Raw genomic sequence first — 19,977 nt, 5'->3', positions numbered from 1 at the left:
CTCCTTATCACCTGTCCTGCCCCCGCGCTCCACCCACCCTCTTCCCGGGAGAAGCCGCACAGGTGGGTGGTGTTTGTTCCTTGGAGACCCAGGCCCTTCTCCCAGCACTCCCACGGCCCCGCCAAGCGCGCCCCTCCCTCTCCTTCCGTGTTTTGGATGCTGGATGCTTTCTGGACGCCGACTGACTTTCTCAAAGATGCACCGGCCAAAGGAGGTGGGCAGGTAGGAGCCCCGTCCGGGTCACTTTGTGGACAGCTGTTCGGGTCGTGATTCAGGCACTGGTGCCAGGAAAACATGCTGGCGTGTTGGGAACAGCCCGTTAGGATCTCCCCCGTGACCCCCGGTCTCTCCCACTCCCTCTCTGGGCCTCAGTCTCCTCTGTGGCAGGAGGGCCTTGCCTGGATGCTACTTCAGGGCCTCTCAGACTGGGGGCAGGACGTGTCCCCGCAGCCCCCATGCCGCGTGCTTCCCCGTGGGGTTGGAGAGGGGCATGAACTGGCGTTGCCCACCCTGCCGGGCTGGGCAGGGGGTTCTGAGCCGGGCAGGGAGTGAGCCAGCCAAGCAGACCTGTCTGGGGTGGCTGCCCGTCTTCTAGGGAGCTGGTGCTGGAGGGGGAGGTGGCCTGGGCTTGGAGGCCACGCTGCTGGGTCTCGGTGGGACGGGAGCCAGTGGGCTTCCAGGAAGGGAAGCTAAAGATACCCCCTTCCCGGCACGGCTGGAACCCTGAGAGGACAGGGATCCAGTTCCCGTCCTGTTGTCATCAGGGGGCAGGGGGTGGTGACCAGGAGGGCCCTGCAGCAGCTGTGCTGGGCCAGGCGCTGCTGGGGGCCGGAGCCCAGGACCGGGCATCTATTGGCTGAGTCTCGGGGCCGGTGGGCGAGGTCAGGGCAGGGCCGGCGTGTTACTGGAAGCCCGGCAGCTCTGTCTGTCTCTCTGCCAAGCTGCCCACTGCATTCTTTGGCCTCCTATTTCCAGGCAGTGTCTGTATAGGTCTTGGCCCTGGCCTGCCTGGAGCCTGGTGCCGGGGCGTCCATGTTTGGGGATCAGTTGAGTTCTTATTTGGGACAGCAGTTGCGGGTGGGGGTTGGGCAGGCGGGCCGAGGGGAGCTGGGCTCCTGGGGGGCAAGGGTCCCCTCTCCCTTGCGCAGCTGTGAAAGCTCAGGTGACCTGGGTGGGGGGACTTCTGGGTGTGTGCGTGCATGCTGGCGTCCCACGTCTGCCCTAGTATCCGAGGGTGTACGGTGAGTGTGAGGGGTGTGGGCGTGCCCTGCCTCTTTGTGGGGGACCCTAGGGTGCGCTGCCTTCCCAGAGGTCAGCCCTCGCATTAGATTCAGGGTCTGCAGCCATGGCGGGGAGAGGCCGCTGGGGTCTGGCTGCCTGGTCCGTAACCCAATCGGCCCCAGGGGCACTGCCTTGGGGCTGTCCCAGAAGGTCAAGGCGGGATCCTGTGTCCCACCCCCACGCCCACCAGGCGGCCCAGGGTCTGGTGATTGCGCCATGGATACCATGAGGTCAATGCCTTGTGGAGGGGGGGGGGTTGTTTAATATTTTTTATTGCGGTAACATGGACATGACATGAAATTTGCCGCAGGAACCATTTGTAAGCGCACGGCTCTGAGACGTGAAGCACGTCCACGGTGTGGTGCAACCACCGCCACCATCTCCCTCCAGAGCCCTCTCATCTTCCCCAAAGGAAACGCCGCCCGTGAGACACCAAGTCCCCGTTCCTCCCTCCCCAGCGGCCCCTGCCGCCTCCGTCCACTCTCTGCTCTGCGGGTTCAATCATCCTGAACACCCCGTCTTGAGTGGCATCCTGGAGCATTTGTCCTTGGGCGTCTGGCTTCCCCACTGGCCACAGTGTCCTCAAGGTTCATCCATGTTGTCGCCTGTGTCAGTATCTCCTTCCTCTTTATGATGCCACTGGACTGAGGCTCCGTTGTTCGGATGGCGCATGTTTTGTCCACATGCATTCATGCGCCTTGGGTGACTCCCCTCTTGGCTCCTGTGAGATGCTTGGATTTTAATCCTGACCCCGAGCAGTCGTGGGGGCCTGGGCACATGACTGGGCGCCTCTGGACCTTTCATCGGTGACGTGGGGTCAGGATGAGCTCCCGCGGGAGGAGAAGCGAGCTGGGATCCGCCGTGAGCACGGGATCAGCCTGCGTAGTAGGATCTGGAGCTGCATTGGCTGGGGGAGGGGGCGCGGCAGTGGCTCCCCTTCTCACTGCTGGTACATGAGGGGAGTGGGAGTGACCTGCTGAGGATGCTCAGGTGGGTGGCGCGCAGTGGGGCTCCGTGCAGGTGGGACTCCGCCTGGGCAGTGAGCCCAGAGGGCCTGGCCGGAGCCGCGCACCCCGGGCTCCATGGGGGACTCCCCTGCTCTTGCTGGCCTCTGTGCCCTCCTCCTGTGTCATTCCTTAGGGCTCCCCCGCCAGCCTCAGCAATCGCTCCTGGCGCACCTGCTTCTACCTGACACACCTGACCCGGAGGTCATCCCGCTCTTCCCTCTGCGATTCCAGGTCCACAAGCTCTCTCCCTGCCCAAATCCGGCCTCCGCATCCTGCCGGACCCTCTTCCAGAAGTAGGCAGACCTTTCCCAGGACCTTGAGCCCAGGGCCTTCTAGCGGGCAGAGATCTGACTCTCCAGCTGGCTCTAGGGGTGCTGCCACCTGCCTCCTCCCCACTGCAGCCAGGTCGGGCCCGCCCCGAGGAGACAGCAGGATGGTTCCAGGAAGCCTGTGCAGCCAGAGACGTGAGCCTCAACTCCCCGGATCAATGGGGGGAAGGCTGGCGGCCAGCAGGCTGGCCAGCCGTGTCAGGGCCCGGGTCTCCGACGCCTCTGGCAGGGTTTCCATGCCTCTCCCGGCCTCAGCCCCACAGCCTCTGGCAGGCGTGAACCTCCCCAGACCGTTTCCTTCCCTCTCCCCTCCGCTGCCCCCGCTCTCAGCCCAGGGAGGGGGCCCTGGATGCAGGAACCTTGAGGCAGCCTCTTGAGGACATGAGAGTGGCATCTTTCCCCGTCTCTGCCCCACTCACCGCGGGACCTGCGAGCCCACTTCCTCATCTGGGACAATGAGGACGAGGGCACCCCGTGTGAGAGTCATTCGGGGCTTAACTGGCGCTCACAGTAGATATTAACCCCTGGCTCCCTCCCCGAGGGACGGATGAGCTTACCTGCGTGGAGAGTGGTGACCCAGAAGCTCAGAGAAGGAAGGTACGCAGCAAAGAGGGGCAGTCTGGGTGGGATACCCCTCCCCGGCCCCTTTGGGGGTCCAGGTCCCCACCGGGAAAGAAGGGCTGGGAGCTGTGTTTGTCTTCAACCCGCTCATTCCCAGAACCACTTAAGGAAGGCGCTGAGGAGGCCTTCCCCTCTGGGCTCTGGGTTGTGCTCTGAGAACTGCTCCCCTAACTTCAAGCACCCCAGCTTCCTTCCATAGCCCCCTCCAACCCCGACCGGGCGTCCCTCCTTGTACCGTGGCCAGTGCCCAAGACTGCCCCAATGACCCGTCTCCTGCCAAGCATGTGCCCAGTCCCCCTCCCACACGGATTCAGGCCAGTCCGTGTGACCCGTAAGAGATGACAAAGTGGCGAGGTCAGAAAGCATCCCCTCTTCCGTGTTGGTCTCTGGGCTCGCTTGCTCTCAGGGGAGCCGGTCAGCATCCCTTGAGGTCGCTCAGACCACCCCACAGAGACGCCCACGGGAAGGGGAACTGAGGCCCCCCGCCAACCGCCGCATGAAAGAGCCACCCTGGAGGTGGACCCCCAGCCCCAGTCCAGCCTTCAGGCTGGACCGCATCTTTTTTTTTTTTAATTAAATTTTAATGGCATATGGCTGATTTACAATGTTGTGTTAGTTGCAGGTGTACAGCAAAGTGAGTTACTTATACATATAAATATATCCATTCTTTTTCAGATTCTTTCCCATGTAGGTTATTACAGAATCCCGAATAGAGTTTCCTGTGCTATATACAGTAGGCCCTTGTTTGTTATCTATTTTATACATAGTAAGATATATAAAATATATATAGTAAAATGTATAAAATATATATAGTAGTGTGTATATGTAAAACATATATCGTAGTGCACATATGTTCATCCCAAACTCCTAATTTATCCCTTCCTGTGTTTCTCTCTTGGTAACTGTAAGTTTGATGTTGCGATCTCTGAGTCTGTTTCTATTTTGTAAATAAGTTCATTTGTACCATTTTTATTAGATTCCACATTTAAGTGATATCGTATGGTATTTGTCTTCCTCTGTCTGGCTTCGCTTAGTGTGATAATCTCTAGGTCCATCTATATCGCTGCAAATGGCTTTATTTTGTCCTTTTTTATGGCTGAGTAGTATTCCATTGTGTATATACACAACATCTTCTTTATCCACTCCTCTATCAGTGCATAGTAGGTTGCTTCTGTGTCTTGGCTATTGTGAATAGTGCTACAGTGAGCAGTGGGGGGTGTGTATCTTTTTGAATTATGATTTTCTCTGGATATATGCCCAGGAGTGGGTTTGCTGGATCATATGGTAGTTCTATATTTGGTTTTTAAAGGAACCTGTATACTGTTTTCCATAGTGGTTGTACCAATTTATACTCCCATTGTACAGGTAGGAGGGTTCTCTTCTCTCCACACTTTCTCCAGCATTTTTTGGTAGACTTTTTTTTGGGTCTTTTTAGAGCTGCACCCACGGCATAAGGAGGTTCCCAGACGAGGGGTCAAATAGAAGATGTAGCCACCAGCCTACTACGCCACAGCCACAGCCACACCAGATCCAAGCCGTGTTTGTGACCTTGATTGTAGATTTCTGACGATGGCCGTTCTGACCTGTGTGAGAGGATACCTCGTTGCGGTTTTGACTTGCGTTTCTCTAATAATTAATGACACCGAACATCTTTTCATGCGCTTTTTGCCCATCTGGGCGCTGACCGCATCTGATCGCTGTCTCACGAGGGACTGCAGACCCCCCCAGCCAAACCACCCCCAAATTCCTCGCCGGCAAAACCGTGAGTGATACCTGTTGCTTTGAACTACCAAGTTAGGGGGAGTTGTAATTCTGCCACCGTAGTCACAGACTCCCCTGACTCAATGAGAAAGGGGTTCTGGACTTTATTCCCTCTGGCGCCCCTTCTGACACCTCAGACCTCAGCAGGATGCTGTGGCCCCTTTCCACGCGGGATAACAAATTACCACCCATCTAGTTCCATGAGGTCAGAAGTCCGGGGACTGCGAGGCTGGGTCCTCTGCTGGAGATCTCACAGGGCTGTGAGCAAGGTGGCCGCTGGCTGTGTTCTCTTCTGAAGGCTCAACCAAGGAGGACTCGGCTTCCGAGTTCTCTTCGGTTATTGGCAGAGTTCATTTCCTTGCAGCTGTGTGGCTGAGAGCCTGGGGACTTTGCTGGCTGTTGACTGGAGGCCACCTTTAGTTTCTGGGGCCACTACATTTCCTCCACGTGGTCGTTCCTGATATCAACCCAGCAGGGCGAGGCTCTCACTCCAGTCTGTGAAGTGGTGTCTTACGTGACATACGGTAGCCACGGGAGTGACGTCCTAGCCCCTTCGCCAGATTCTGCGGGTTGGAAGCCAGTCCTAGGTTCTACCTACACTCAGAAAGGGGACATTATTCCAGACCGTGATGCGTTAGGGTCACCTTAGAGTGTGTCCACGTCAGTGACCCTAGCTGCTGCAGTGGCAATGCCATTTTTTTTTTTTTTTGTCTTTTTAGGGCCTCACCCATGGCATATGGAAGTTCCCAGGCTAGGGGTCCAACTGGAGCTGTAGCCTTCCACCCACGCCACAGCTACCGCCACGTGGGATCTGAGCCATGTCTGCGACCTACACCACAGTTCACGGCAACAGCGGACCCTTAACCCACTGAGTGAGGCCAGGTTTCCAGCTCACATCCTCGTGCATACTAGTTGGGTTCATTAACCACTGAGCCACGACGGGAACTCCAATGCCAGATCCTTAACCAGCTGTGCCACAAGCGAAATCCCATAGATGCTCTTAGGGGTTTTCTCCTGCTGGAATCTTTCTGGCTCTGGAGAGGGGGGGGGGGGGTGTCTCTGCTCCCCATGACACCAGTGCTCTGATCTCAGTTCAGCTAAGTCTAGTTTCTCAGGAATGAGGCTTTTCTCCCTGGTAAGATGCAGCAGTCCCATTTGAATCGTGCATGTTCACTCACTTGACACAGCTCTAACCCAGCTCCTACAAACTAACAACTCCAGTATGACAATTGAGCTTGCAGTGTGCCTGATTAAGTATTTTACTTCAATATCTTCTTTTTTTTTTTTTGTCTTATTGTTGTTGTTGTTGCTATTTATTGGGCCCCTCCCGTGGCATATGGAGGTTCCCAGGCTAGGGGTTGAATCGGAGCTGTAGCCACCGGCCTATGCCAGAGCCACAGCAACGCGGGATCCGAGCCGCGTCTGCAACCTACACCACAGCTCATGGCAACGCCGGATCGTTAACCCACTGAGCAAGGGCAGGGACCGAACCCGCAACCTCATGGTTCCTAGTCAGATTCGTCACGACGGGAACTCCCTCAATATCTTCTTTAAGTATCATAGCAACCCTATGTGCAGGTGTTATTATTGCCATTGCCTATACTTTCTGAGGCACAGAACATGTGTGACTTGCCCGAGGTCGCTCAGCCAATACCTGTTAGGATTGTGTCCCAAGGTCGCTCAGCCAATACCCATGAGGACTGTGTGAAGCCGCGTCATACTGGTTTAAGCAATTGGAAGGGGGTTATGTTATTGGCTCAATGACAGAAACACACAGGATGAGAGCTGGGCTTCAGGCACCACTGGATCCAGCAGTGCCACCTGGTCACTGTCTCTCTCCATCTCTCTGTTCTGCTGGCTTCACCCACAGGTAGACTCTCCCTCGTGGTAGCACACATGGCTGCAGCAGCCCTGGGAAAGGTCTACACTGGCTGGCCTTGGGCCTGCTGGGGTCTTGTCTCCCTGCGGTGGCAGGACTAGCGAAGGTATGCACATTCTAATGTGGCCAGCCTGGGTTGTGCACTCCTCTGGGGGGTAGGGGTGGGTCAGCCCCATCAGTGAGCCACAAAGACAAGAATGGTGAAGTGCATTCTGGGGGGTGCTTCTTCTGAAAGAAGGGGAAGGGGTGCTGGGCAGACAGAGACACCAGAGGGTCAGTCTGGAGGCAGAACTGGGGTTCCAAGCCAGTTCCACCTGACCCCAGGGTGGTACTGTCGTCCCTGAGCCTCTGGGGCACCTCCAAGGCTGCTATCAGGGACCAGATGCCAGCTCTGGCTGGGATGCTGTCCCAGGAAGCTAACTTTCAGTGTTGGGGTCGGGGGTGGCCCATGAGGACGTGGAGCCTTTGCAGAATCCTGGGCCCTGGGTGGTCTGCTTTCTCTCCCCACGGGGGAGAAGCCAGCAGGCAAACTGAACTCAAAGCTGGCAGGTGGCTGCCGCCAGCTTCCCCACGACCCCCGGTTACCGTTCTGAGTGCATTGGGGACAATGTGTACTTGGTGCTTTAACCCCCACAAGAGCCCCAGAGGAAGGAAATATCACCGGCCCCATCAAACAGGGAGGAGACTGAGGCTCCAGGAGGTTGAATCGTAGCTCACAATCCCCTGGTCCTGGGTTCACGCCGCCTCACTCCCCCACTCAGAGGAGAGACGGTCACCTCCAGAGCTTCCTCTGCACATCCTGGGCACCTGCTGGGGATCCCTGCCTCCCCTGGGGTCTCCTTGGTTTGTTTAGTTGACATTGTATCTTTGAGCAGGTCATATAGCATATGGTTCAAATTTCAGGTGGGAAAAGGGTTGGCTGAATAATGGGCCCCCAAGGGGTCCATCCCCAACCCCGGCAGCCGGGACTATGCTGCCTTACTTAGCAAAAGGGTCGTTGCCAGTGTGACCAAGTTAAGGGCCTTGGGATGGAAGGTGACGTTGCATCATCTGGGTGGATGCAAATATAATTACAAGGTGGCACGAGGTCAAGGAGAGATGAAAAGATGCTGTCTAAGGGCTGTGAAGATAACAGTGTCTTAGCACAGGCTGCCATGATAAAATGCCACAGACTGCAAGGCTTAAACCACAGATATTTATTTCTCATGATTCTGGAGACCAAAAGTCCAAGGTCAAGGTCTGGCCAATTCAGTTTCCTGTGACAGCCCTCTTCCTGGCTTGTAGACTGGACCCCTCTCTTCTCCATGTCTTCACAAAGCAGAGAGAGAGCCAAAGAAAGCTGTCTGGTGTCTCTTCTTACAAGGGCGCTAATCCCACCAGGAGGGCCCCACCCTCATGACCTCATCTGACCCCAATCACCTCCCAAAGGCCCCACCCCCAGATAACATCCCAATGGAGGTTAGGAATTTAGATGGGGACAAAAGCATAACCCCACAGCATGGCCCATAACAAAGGCCCCATGAACCGAGGATTATAGGCAGCCTCCAGAAGCTGGAAAAATCAACAGAACAGACTCTCCCCTGGAGCCTTCAGAGGAGCAGAGCCCTGTAGATGCATCTTAGACTTCCGACCTAGAACTGTAAGATAATAAATTTGTGTTGTTTGAAGCCACTAATTTGGGACAGCAGACATTAAGAAACAAAGACACTCCAGCCACCTACTGACCCTCCCAGAAGCACCCAAGATTACGGCTGGGGTTTTTTGTTTGTTTGTTTTGTTTTGTTTTTTCTAGGGCCGCTCCCTCGGCATATGGAGGTTCCCAGGCTAGGGGTCCAATCAGAGCTGTAGCCGCCAGCCTACACCAGAGCTACAGCAACACGGGATCCGAGCTGCGTCTGCGACCTACACCAAAGCTCACGGCAACGCCGGATCCTTAACCCACTGAGCTAGGCCAGGGATCGAGCCCAAAACCACATGGTTCCTAATTGGATACGTTAACCACTGAGCCACAGCGGGAACTCCCAACAGCTGGTTTTGAATATTTCGTGCATGGATGTACTTGGCCACGCACACGCGCGTGCACACACTCTCTCTCTCTCTTTTCCTCCCCCCAGCACAAATCCCAGCACACTATGTACTCTATTCAGGCCAGGCCTGTCCTTTAGGTCACTGATTTCTATATAGCCCCTCCTCCCATGTGCACCTGCTGCAGGCCAGGTTGGGTGCCAAGCCTGGGATGGGAGATGTCCCAGACATAGCCCTACATTTGAGGGGGTGTTGAGGCACTAAATATAGCCCACTAGGGCTGGGAGGGTGGAAGGTGAGAGCCACTGGCTCCCATTTGCTGTTCAAAATTCACTTCTGGCCAGAGGCCAGGGCCCCGGGGGATGCTAGGGGGAGGCAGAGGGCAGGCGGGCGTGATTATACAGGGCCCTGTGAGGAGTCCTGGCAAGGTGCCTCTTGATGGGTGGCCGCGACATGAATCAGCACAGGCGATGGAATTATATCAACCAGACCCACACCCAAATGAAGGCAAGTAACACTGGGGAAATCAGAATAAAATGGACAGATTGCTTGAAGCCCAATGTGCTGGGTACGATATCGTACATATTTTTGAAAGTGTTACCACTGGGGGAACTGAGCAAAGTGTTTGCAAGATCTTTCTGTATTATTTCCTACAACTGCCTGTGAGTCTACAATGATCTCAATATAAATTTCCATTATTTTTAGTACGAAAGCTGGGCTTAGGGGCTTCTCCCCTGGGCTCATGGCTCCCCAGGTTTGTAATGGGGGCTCCCCTCCCACCACAGCAGAGCTCCTTCAGAGTCTCTCCAGGATTAGCCTGTGACTGATCCACCAGGAGCTCTCTGCAAAGAAGGTATGAGAGACTGAACGAATGCATGAATGGATGGGGAATGAATGCACGAAGGATTGGTAAACGAATGAGTGAACAGATGAGTGAATGAATGAAGGCATGGATGGCTGGGGGATTGAATGAGTGATGAGTGAATGAATGCATGGCTGGATGCATGAATGAATGAATGGCTGGAAGCATGCATGAATGAATGGATGGATGTGTGAATGGATGAGTGAATGAATGGATGAGTGAATGGATGTGTGAATGAATGCATGAAGGTGAGTAAATGAATGGACCACTCCAGGCAGGATGGAGGAAACATGAAGGCCTGAGGCAGGAGGGTTAGCCTGCTTGGACCTTGGAGCAGGACAGCACCTTGGAGAATCCACCCACATGCCTGGCCTGAGACCTGGGTCCCCCTCAAAGGAACCCTGCCTGCAACATCAGGGGACTCGGATCCCCACTCTGCCATTTCCAGACCCCCCCCCCCGCCCCCCGAGGTGAACTCACAGTCCACAGTAATGCTTCTCACTATCCCACCCCAAACACCCCCAAATGCCCCCAGCTCCGGGGTTCCCGATCCGACCTGAGGATTGCTGGGGTCTCCAGCCCCGCTGCCCTCCCTGCCAAGCAGGCCCCTGAGCCTGGTGGGTCTGAGGCAGTTGGGGGTGTGGGGGCGCTAGGCCTCTTTCCCCATCAGGTGAGCAGAGAGCCACCTGGGCGGGGGGGGGCGGGGAGCCCTGAACTGGGCTGAGCAGCCTGAGCATCCTACTCTGACTGGGCTGCCTGGCCCCATTAGGACCCCCCTTTCTGTCTTCTGGGGAAGGAGCAGAAACTGGGGGCTGACCCAGGCGGCCTAGTAAGAGCAGAAGGCTGCCTGGTCTCTTCCTGCCTTAGGCCCCAAGGAGAGGGAGGACCTGCTGCCCCTCCTCCAGTCCCCTGTTAGACCCCCGAGGGGATGTCATCTCTGCGCCTTCCCAAAGGCCCAGGTACCCCTGTCTTCCACCCCATTTTTCTCCTCTCCCTCCTTCCCTCTCTCCCCCCACCAGCCTCCCAAGTCAGGGGTGGGGGTGGCTGAGCTGAGCTAGGTGGCCCAACGGTTAAGGATCTGGCGTTGTCACTGCTGTGGCGCAGGTTCGATCCCTGGCCCAGGAACTTCCTCATGCGGGGGCACGCCCCCCCCCAAAGGGGAAGTCAAATCGGAGGCCCCCTTTTAGGAGTTTGCTCTAAGGGAATATTTGCTGATCACTCACACCCGTTTTAAAAAGCAACGGGGTGGGGGGGGAGGCGTTGGCGAGTGAGGGGGATGGAAAAAATAGTTAAGGGGGAGGAGCTGGCTGGTTCAACTGCGGGTCAGGGGGTCCTGCCCGCGAGGCCCGCACTCGGATTTGCTGTGTAACAGTAAAAGCGCTGACTTTTGAGGGGTCTGCACGCAGGGTCCTGGGGTGGGGTTGACTGGCACCCTCATTTTCCAGACAGGCGAGGAGGCGAGGTGACTTTCCCGCGGAGAAAGGAGTAAGGGAGCCACCCCTGCGATGGGCCCTGCAATGGGGGCGGCCTGGGCCCGCGCCGCTGCGCGCAGAGGGAGGAGAGCCGGGCGCGCATTGATCGCCGGTGTAGACGCAGCCTCTCCGCGCGCCCGCGCTCGCCGGCTGTCGGGAACTCGGGCCGGCTCCTCGCGCGCTTCCTGTAAACGAGCTCCGGGGCGAGGAGCGGCTCGGTGGCTGCAGCCCGGCTGGGCACCGCGGCGCCCGCGGGCTGCCGCCCCCGCAGGGCCGCCCTGGACGGTCAACCCCAGGGGATCCGGCGCGGGGCGGTCGGGAGGGAGCTGGCGCGAGGCCACGGGCGGGGACCCGCTGGGGAAGCCGTGGGGCGGGGTGTCAGCAGCTGCGAGGCGAGCCCGCCTCCCTTCCCGGTAACCTCGCGGCCACCCCGAGGGAGGTGGCGCCTCGCCAGGCGGGGGGCGGGAGCCCGGCCGCAGCCACGCCCCCAGAAGGTGCAGGTGGGGCCCGGGTCCCCAGAGGGGCGGCGGGGGGGGGGGGGGGGCCTGCGTCCGGATGTAGGAACAACCCTTTCTCTGCTGCCTCCCAACCGGAACGCCCGCCTGCAGGCACAGAAATGTGTCCTGGGCACCTACTATGCGAGAATCCCCGGGTGCAGCCGACTGGGGTGGGGCGCCGTTTCTCCCCTTCAGGAAGGAAGTCGGTCCAGAATGTATGGACAGACTCAGGTATAAACCTGAGAACCTCCACTCCTAGGTTTATAGATTAGGTACCACGAGCGTTGACATTTTCAAAGGATGAGGTAAAAAGTAGAAATATAGAGGTGGTTCCTTGCCATCTGCCAGTGACTTGTCTTGCACATGTCCCCCCTTTGTGACCAGGGTTTAGTGGCTGCCTCAGGGCTGGGGCCGGAGTTGGAGAGGACACCCCGATGGGGGTTCAAACCATCCTGCCCACCCGGCCCAAGGCTGGCCCTGGCTCCCACTTCAGCAGAGGGTAGCAGATGGAAGGCTGGTACACTGGGAGGTGCTCTGAGGTCTGGGTTCAAATCTTGCACCTGCTGCTTCTCAGCTCAGTGACCTTGGGCTCTGTAAACTTGCAGGAGCAGCAGCTCCCTCCTGCCCAGCAGAGGGCCTGGTTGGCAGGCTGCCCCCCATTGGGCTCTGCTGTCAGATGGGCCCCCCCCATCCCCGAGCCACCCTAAATGGCAAAGCAGTTAGAAAGCATATCCCAGTGGGCCAGACAAGGTCACTTAGATTCAGACAGTATGAATTTAGTGCATGTCTAGCTTAGGGTATTGTTCTGGTGAAGGGTAATGGTTAGTAAAATCTATGTCACCAAACTGAGGGGCTTTGGGAGAGGAAGGGTTCAGGAGGATTGGTGAAAGAGGACCAAAGAGTCGGTCAATCAGTTAGTCAGTCAACAAACATGAACTGATCATTGGCTCTGTGCCAGTCACTGTTCTAGGCAATGCTGAATTAGGGCACTCACTCTGTATGTAGCCTGGGATCCTTTGCAGCCCTGGGTGTCCCCATCAGGGAGCACTGGAACCACCTTCAGGCCAGGGCTGAGGGGCCCCAAAGAGTTGCGGGGAGGCCAGGCCCAGAGCTGAGGTGTGGTCCCCCCTGGGCGGAGAGTGACTCAGGACCCGCCCAGCCTCCCCACTGCCTGGGTTTGGTTTGTTTAAGAACAAATTAGTCACGGAGCAGGCAGCTTTCCCGAAAATAAAATGAGAATCCCCAGGAAACAGGGAAAATTGAAGGCAGGCGGGTGAGTCAGCACGTGCTGCCCCCAGGGCTTCACTTTCCAAAAGGCTGCGCCCTCTACCCCTGTCCCCCTCCGCCCCTCCCTGTCCCCTTCTCCTGGGACACTGACTTTCACCTCCCGTCTCAGTGCATCCAAGAGGCACCCCAGTTGTCCTCCTCCTCTCTTGCTTTTTGCTCTCATCCTCTCCCCACTCTCCCTCCTGCTCCACCTCCTCCTCCTCGCCTCCCGCGGAGGCTGCGGCCTCACGCATGCGCACTCCCTCTGCATCCTCCGTGCTTTCCTTCGTTCATACTTTCAGAAAACCTTCCAGGACCCGGCGCCGTGGGCCAGAGGGGAGAGAAAGCCTCGTCCCCCACGGGGAAAGGACACTCCTGCTAGGAGACCTAAGAGGATGTTACCCCACGCCCCGTCCCCCCACCTTCCCTGCTCCCCTCCAGTCACTGCCTCTGCTGGGACAGGCAGAGCCCAGCCCCCGACCCAAAGGACGAAGCCTCAGTTGCCTGAGGCCCTCATTCCAAGCTCTCTGTCGCACCTCCCTCCTGGTCAGAGCACGGAGGGGGTGGGTGGCTGTGCCTGGGAGGCCCAATGCAGCAGGGCAGAGAGCCTGGGAGCATTTTTCACCCCCACCCCTCCCTGTGCCCAGCAGCAGGGGTGATGGCGAGCTGGGCTGTGTATTGAGGGATGGGCTCTGATCTACCTGTTCCCAGGCTGCCCATTCTGAGCCTCCTGTGGGAGGAGGAGGCCAGGCCTCCCCTTTGGCAGGACTCTGCCTGTCCTCGCCCATCCAAACCCGGAGGGCAGCTGGAAGGTTCCGGGCTGCAGGAGGGGGATGGCATAGGGGAGCCAGGCACCTGGCCCCTCAGGACAGTGCCACCTTGCTGTGGCCCAGGGTCTGTTGGGCCAGAGCAGGTGAGACCCCCCCTCCATTAGAACAAGTCCCTGGGGGGCCGGGGCGCCTCTCAGTGTGGCTCTGCACATGGCCAGGGCGCTTCCCTCCAGTCTCTCCCCACCCCCACTGCACCTCCTGGAGGGAATCTGTGCGGGTCCCCGGAACGCTGTGTACCCAGACCCCTCTAAGTCACTGGCCCCTCAGGAGCAGGGAGGCGGCCCCAGACCTGGGTCACAGGGCTGGGCTGGGGTCTCCTGCCTCCCTGGTCGCCATCCAACTCTGTCTGCTGCTCTAGATGAATAATTCAGTCGTTCGAATTACAGTAAAGAGCTATTCCGCTTCCCTTCCCAAATCGTTAAGAGCTGCTACAAGATGCCTCGGTTCTTCTAAGGAAAGTCCCTTTCCCAGTGCAACTGGGCCCTGCGGGCAGCGGCCCCGATCCCCCAGTCATTCACCAGCATTAGACAGTCCTGGTGATTGCTGGTGGAGGTGGTTTTTTTTTTTTTTTTTTTTGCCATTTCTTGGGCCGCTCCCGTGGCACATGGAGGTTCCCAGGCCAGGGGTCGAATCGGAGCTGTAGCTGCCAGCCTAAGCCAGAGCCACAGCAACGCAGGATCCGAGCTGTGTCTGCGACCTACACCACAGCTCAGCTCACGGCAATGCCGGATCTTTAACCCACTGAGCAAGGCCAGGGATCGAACTCGCAACCTCATGGTTCCTAGTCGGATTCGTTAACCACTGCGCCACGACGGGAACTCCCATGGAGGTGGTTTTAATCTCGCTGCACCAGATGGATTGAAGTGTGAGCTGCCAGTTCCTGGGGGCTTGGGGGAGAGGGGGTGGCAGGGGGAGGCGACTGAGTGGTGAAGCAGGTGCTACTCTGGAAAGAATCTGGGGGAGCTAATGCTGACCCCACGTCTGCGTGCAGGCCCTGGAGGGGATTCAAGATGCAGGAGGAAGCATTGCAGGAACCTGGAAGGCAGGAGCACAGGCATGAAACCCACTGGATGGTGTGAGTGTGTGCACATGCAGGCACACACATGAAGAAAGTGTGTTGCATATGTGTATATCCACGTATATGTGTGTGTTACACCCATAGCTGTGCATGCAGCATGTGGATGCACACGTGCATGTGCACAGGTGGGTGCATGTACACACAACAAGTGTGCGTTATGTATTCGTGTGTGCCTGCACGTGTGTGTGTGGGTGTGTGCACTGGTAGGAGCATCAGCGAGTGGCTGGGACTGGAAGTGGGTGGCTCTCAAGCTGTCAGGCCTGCTCTGTCTCCAAGCTGGGAGAGTTGGGTGGGGAGATGGGTGGGGCAGGACTTTGGTGGCCCAGTCAGGTGACTTGCAGGCAGGCAGGGGAGGGGCTTTAGGAAGTTTGGAGAAAGGGAGGGAGGAGTGGGAAGGGCCAGGGTGGGGACCTTGGTTGGAAGAGGCCAGCGAAGAGTGAGGCAACATCCAGGGGCTTGAGAGTTCCGGGTTCCAGGGCCAAGGATGGCAGGAGGTGGGGCTCCCCTGGGTGATGGAGCCTGATGGGTGTGGGCTCAGAGGAGAAGGCCTGAGACCAGGCCTGGAGCCTCAACCCTGCTGATGGGGGTGGTGGTGCTGCAGCTGGGGGAGGGGCAAGAGCCAGGAGGGCCGAGGCCTCAGGCTCCCCCTCCCTGCAGCTTTGGTACGGCTTCTGGGGTCCAGTGGCATCAGGCACTGGGCAGCAGGAATCTCCGCCTGAAGCCAGCTCTCCCCGTCTAACTGGAGGAGTCTGTTCTCCGCAGCCTGGTTGGGATGGACTCAGCCCATTCCAGCCACTGCCTGCAGCTCACACCTGACTCACTGGCTTCTACCTGGGCAGCTGTGCAGTTGCTGTCTGTGGGTGTCTGTCCGCTTGGACAGGGATGTCCAATGCATGAGCACCACACATGCATTAAAGGCCCGGGAGAGTGGGAGTGGAGACCCCACCTCCCTTCTCCCCTGCGCTCGCACCCCTGTCTCTGAGGTGGTCCCCCAGCTCCAGGAAATCCAGAGAGACTGAGGATCGGGTTTCTAGGGTCCCTCTAACTGCTCCCAGAGGCTCTGGGGGTGGCCTCGGAGGGCTAGTGCTTAGGCCCTGGCATCTAGAAGGGAACCCAGGACAGAGGCACAAAGGCAGCTTCTGGCAGAGCCCGCCCCACCCTGCCCCCGGGTGTGCAGGTCTGTGTAGGGTGATGAGAGGCCCCGACACCATGCGGTGAAGGGCTGCCCTGCCGCCCCCCATGAAGAGGAGAAACCTCCCAGCACCCCCTTCCCTGCCGAGGTCCTGTCCCCCTTCTCCCAGTCATGCAGCCCTGGGGGCGCTGGGGTGGCAGAGGGCACCGCCGTTCCCCAGCTCGATGGCATGTTTGCCTGTAGATGCCCGGGTCCCCTGAGAGCCACTGTGGTCCTAGCCTCTGCGGGAGCCTTAAAGATCCATGCCTCCTGCCCTCCCACGGCTCCTGCTCCTCCCAGAAGGCCCTGTGTGGCCCAGCCGTGACCCCTGCCAGATGTGGGCCCACCCCAGGCCCCCGGGCACGGTCCTGCATCTGCGGTGTCAGTGTCTCTCCGGCTGTGGCTGAGCAGGAGCTGAGAGAGGTGGAGGGAACACCCCACAGGCCTGACTGGGGCCCCCAGAACCGGGACAGCAGCTTCTGCTCCCCTCCCCCGGCCTCCCTCTCCCACCCCCACTGCCAACATGCAGCTTCTCTGTCCCTCCATCCATCCCAGTGCCCAGAACTTTCTTCTCTCTCTCTCACTCCCTGGCCTTTGAACATGCTTTCCCGAGGCCAGGAGTCAGCAAACGTTTTCTGAAAAGGGCCAGGGGGTACACATTTGCATCTCTGCCATCGTAGCAGGAAAGCAGCCATAGAGAGTTAACAAACCAATGTGCGTGGGTGTGTTCTAATAAAACTTTATTGAAATTTCAACATCACCTAATCTTCACATGTCATAAAATAGTACCCTTTTGGTTTGTTTATCGACTACTCAACAATGTAGATCTTGGGAGTTCCCCGGTGGCGCAGCGGGTTAAGGATCTGGCATTGTCACTGCTGTGGCTCAGGGCACTGCTGTGGTGTGGGTTCGATCCCTGGCCTGGGAACTTCTGCATGCTGCGGGTGAGACCAAAAACAGTTCGTAGAAGCCATTCTTTGTTCATGGGATGAAGCAAAACGGGTTGGATTTGGCCTGTGGGATGTGGTTGGCTGCCCCATGGTCCAGGCTGGTCCCCTTGGCCACCTCCTCCTTGGGCTGCAGCTGACACCTCCCCTCCCTCCCTGGCTATGCGGGCACATCCCACCAGGCACACCACAGTGCCCAGTGCTGCTTCTGTCTGGATAGACAGTCCAGCATGGGGCCTGGCACACAGTAAGGGTGCAACGAGTGTTTGACAATGAAGCGTCCTTCCTGCACCTTGTCTCTTTCGATGGTCAAGACATCTGAGTGAGCCGCAGCTATCCTCTCCATTTTAAAGATAAGGTAACTGAAGCCCAGAGAGGTTAAGTCACCTGCCAAGGGTCACCCAGCTAGCTGGGACAGAGGAAGGAATTGAGTCTGCACACTGTTCCCTGGGTGGCTGGGCAGCAGAGGCCCAGGTCTGGGCTTCTGTCCTGAAGCCAGGCCCCTGGAAGACGTGGCCAGGCTGCCCCAGGAGGCAGGGAGCCCAGGCTGCCTTTCATCCTCAGTACCGGGCTCACTTGGCAGCTGATGGAGGTTCCCATCAGCCTCTGGCCTCCCGAAGGCCCTGTCCTTCCGTGGGGGTGCATTCTTCGTGACTCGATTCTGGGCTTCCAGGCTAGACCCAGGGATTCTGGATTCCTGATCCTGCAGTCACCTGCCGCCCACCCTCAACACAGCCTGTGACAGCTGGACCCCCACTCCCCAGCGGTAACACGTCCCCGTGGGCCACGGCCTCGCCTCGGCCTCCGGCCCAGTCTTTCCTGCCAAGTGTTAATCTCTCCACGTGTCAGAGGACAGTTACCCTGACACCTTCCCAGCCCCCTCCACAGCCTGGGCATGGGGGTGCACTCCTGGGTGGGCCAGGCTGGGTAAACACGCGGACCAGCTCAGGTCCACCTCCCCATCACTGGGCGTCTCGGGAAGTTTCTGAGGTTGGGCGCCAGAAGGTGCGGGCCCCTCCTGTGGACTTGTTAGGCACCCACCCCTGGACCCCTGCGGCCCGGCTCTCCCTTCTAGCTCTTTCCCACAGAACCTCCTGGCTTCAGGGATTCCCATCACCTCGGCCAGAGTTCATCGGAAGTTCCCCCTTCCACCCCCTTCCCTCTCCCTGGAGAGAGGCGAGGAGGGAGCCCAGGATCACCCACAGGAGCTGGAGGAGGCGGCTGGATTCCTGGGATGGGGTGTGGGGAGGTGGCCCCGGTGTCGACCCTGCAGCGGACATCTCGGCTTCCAGGGCAGTGAGATGACAGTGTCACCAATGGAGAGCCTCAGTTGCCACACAGGGGCTTGAGGAAGCCGTGCCAGGGAGGGGCAGTGTAGACCAAGGGGCTGGGGAGCCGGGAAGAGGAAACTCCAGGAAGCAGAGGAGGCTCCGAAGCACTCCTCTCCCTCGTCCCAGCCGGTGGAGGGACAGTACGGACCTGCCCGGCCCCTCGGGGTCCTCTGACATCAGCCTTGCCAAGAGCCATCTCCATCCGCCACCAGGAAGATGGGCATGGTTCCTAGGCTGGCACGGGAGCAAGGCTGAACACCTAGGACGGGAGGGAGAGAGGGAGGAAAGAAGGAAGGAAAGGAAGGAGGGAGAGAGACGAGGGGGGAAAGATGAAGAGAGAGGGGAAGGGAGACGATAAAGAGGGATGAGAGGAGGGAGGAAGGAAGAGAAGGGGGGCATGAGCATCCCCCCCCCCACTCCGCGGTGGCCCCTGGGTGGCCCCGGGGCTGAGAGGCCCCGAGCTGCGTACGTGCTGATTTATTTGCTCTCGGTCGAATCTATCCCATGTGTGCTTATTTCTCCTCTGGCTCTGGCCCCAGGTCCAGCTGGAATGAGCAGCCCCGTGCCCGCGGGCCTGGTTGCCATGGCAGCGCCTCTGTATTAGGCACCAGCATCTGAAAATGTCAGACCGTTTCCAGCGGGTCAGATCTGGTTCCCTCCCTCTTCTCCCCTTCTCCTTTTTCAATTCCAGTCGCCTCTGCCCAAGTTGCAAACTTCCTCTGTCTCCATGGGGATGGAGGAGGCTGTCTCTCTTTTTCCGTCCCAAACATCTGTCTCTATAAACAGTTGTGCGGGGCACCTCCTCCTTCTGGGCCCGGACTTTGGGGAGGAAGTGCTTTGTTTATCTGGAGGGGGTGGGTTTCCTCGCTCCTCTGGAGCTGGCCGGTGTGGGATGGCTACAGCCCTGGACTCAGTGAGCCCCAGGCGGAGGGCCAGTGCCTGCTGCTCCTCTGGAGCCAGCACCTGGTGGGCAGGGCAGCTGCTCTGCCCAGTTGTCTGCTAGACCTCGGCTCAGCTTTGCTAGCGGGGCTGCCTTACCCCGGTTACTTAACCTCTTTGAGCCTGTTTCCTCCTCTGTAAAGTGGGGAAGCGCCCCCCTCAACACATCTTTCCAGTGGGGGTGGTGGACGTGATTGTCGCAGAGTGTCAGGTGCCCTGAGTGGCGCATCCGGAGGTTCCTGTATTTTATGGTCCCGGAGATTCGTCCCCTAAGTTCCTGCTCTTACCAGCCCCACTCAGGAGAAAGTTGAGACGCCGAGTAGTTGATTGGTGCAGGACTGACTGTCCAGGAGCTGAGCGGCGGGGATGGAGTTCCGCCCAGAGCGCTCGTCCAGGCTTCTTCTGCTCCATCACGACCTCTGTGTGAGGCCCGGGGCCCTCGGTGGGCAGATGGGAGAGTTTGGATCAAGCAACCTCCTCCCCAGCTTGCAAATTTGTCTTCGTTCAGGGAAGAGGGTGAGGAGAGCTAAGAAGCCAGTGGGGTTTTGCCGAGATCCTGGGGCGGATGTGCGGTGCATGGGTGAGGAGTCAGGGCCACGGACTCCAATGCGTCAGCCCCGCGTTTCCTGGCTGGCTGGGGGGAATGAGACCTGGGCTGCAGGCAGAAACGCAGGACTGGCC

At 58.3% G+C, this 19,977-nt stretch overlaps 1 protein-coding gene across 1 annotated transcript in view; it reads right to left on the bottom strand.

Annotated features, from left to right (window-relative positions):
- LOC125114983 (basic salivary proline-rich protein 2-like) overlaps positions 1-19,977 on the bottom strand; it is a 53,676-nt gene that overhangs the window by 12,373 nt on the left and 21,326 nt on the right. Inside the window, exon 6 of the mRNA XM_047758680.1 lies at positions 11,264-11,839. Within this exon, the coding sequence (XP_047614636.1) occupies positions 11,264-11,839 (576 nt within the window). The remainder of the gene's footprint in view (positions 1-11,263; positions 11,840-19,977) is intronic.

This window comes from Phacochoerus africanus, chromosome 14 (assembly GCF_016906955.1).
Source record: "Phacochoerus africanus isolate WHEZ1 chromosome 14, ROS_Pafr_v1, whole genome shotgun sequence".
Lineage (NCBI taxonomy): Eukaryota > Metazoa > Chordata > Mammalia > Artiodactyla > Suidae > Phacochoerus > Phacochoerus africanus.
The sequence above is the reverse complement of the archived record's forward strand: the minus strand, read 5'-3'. Positions and strand labels throughout refer to the sequence as shown.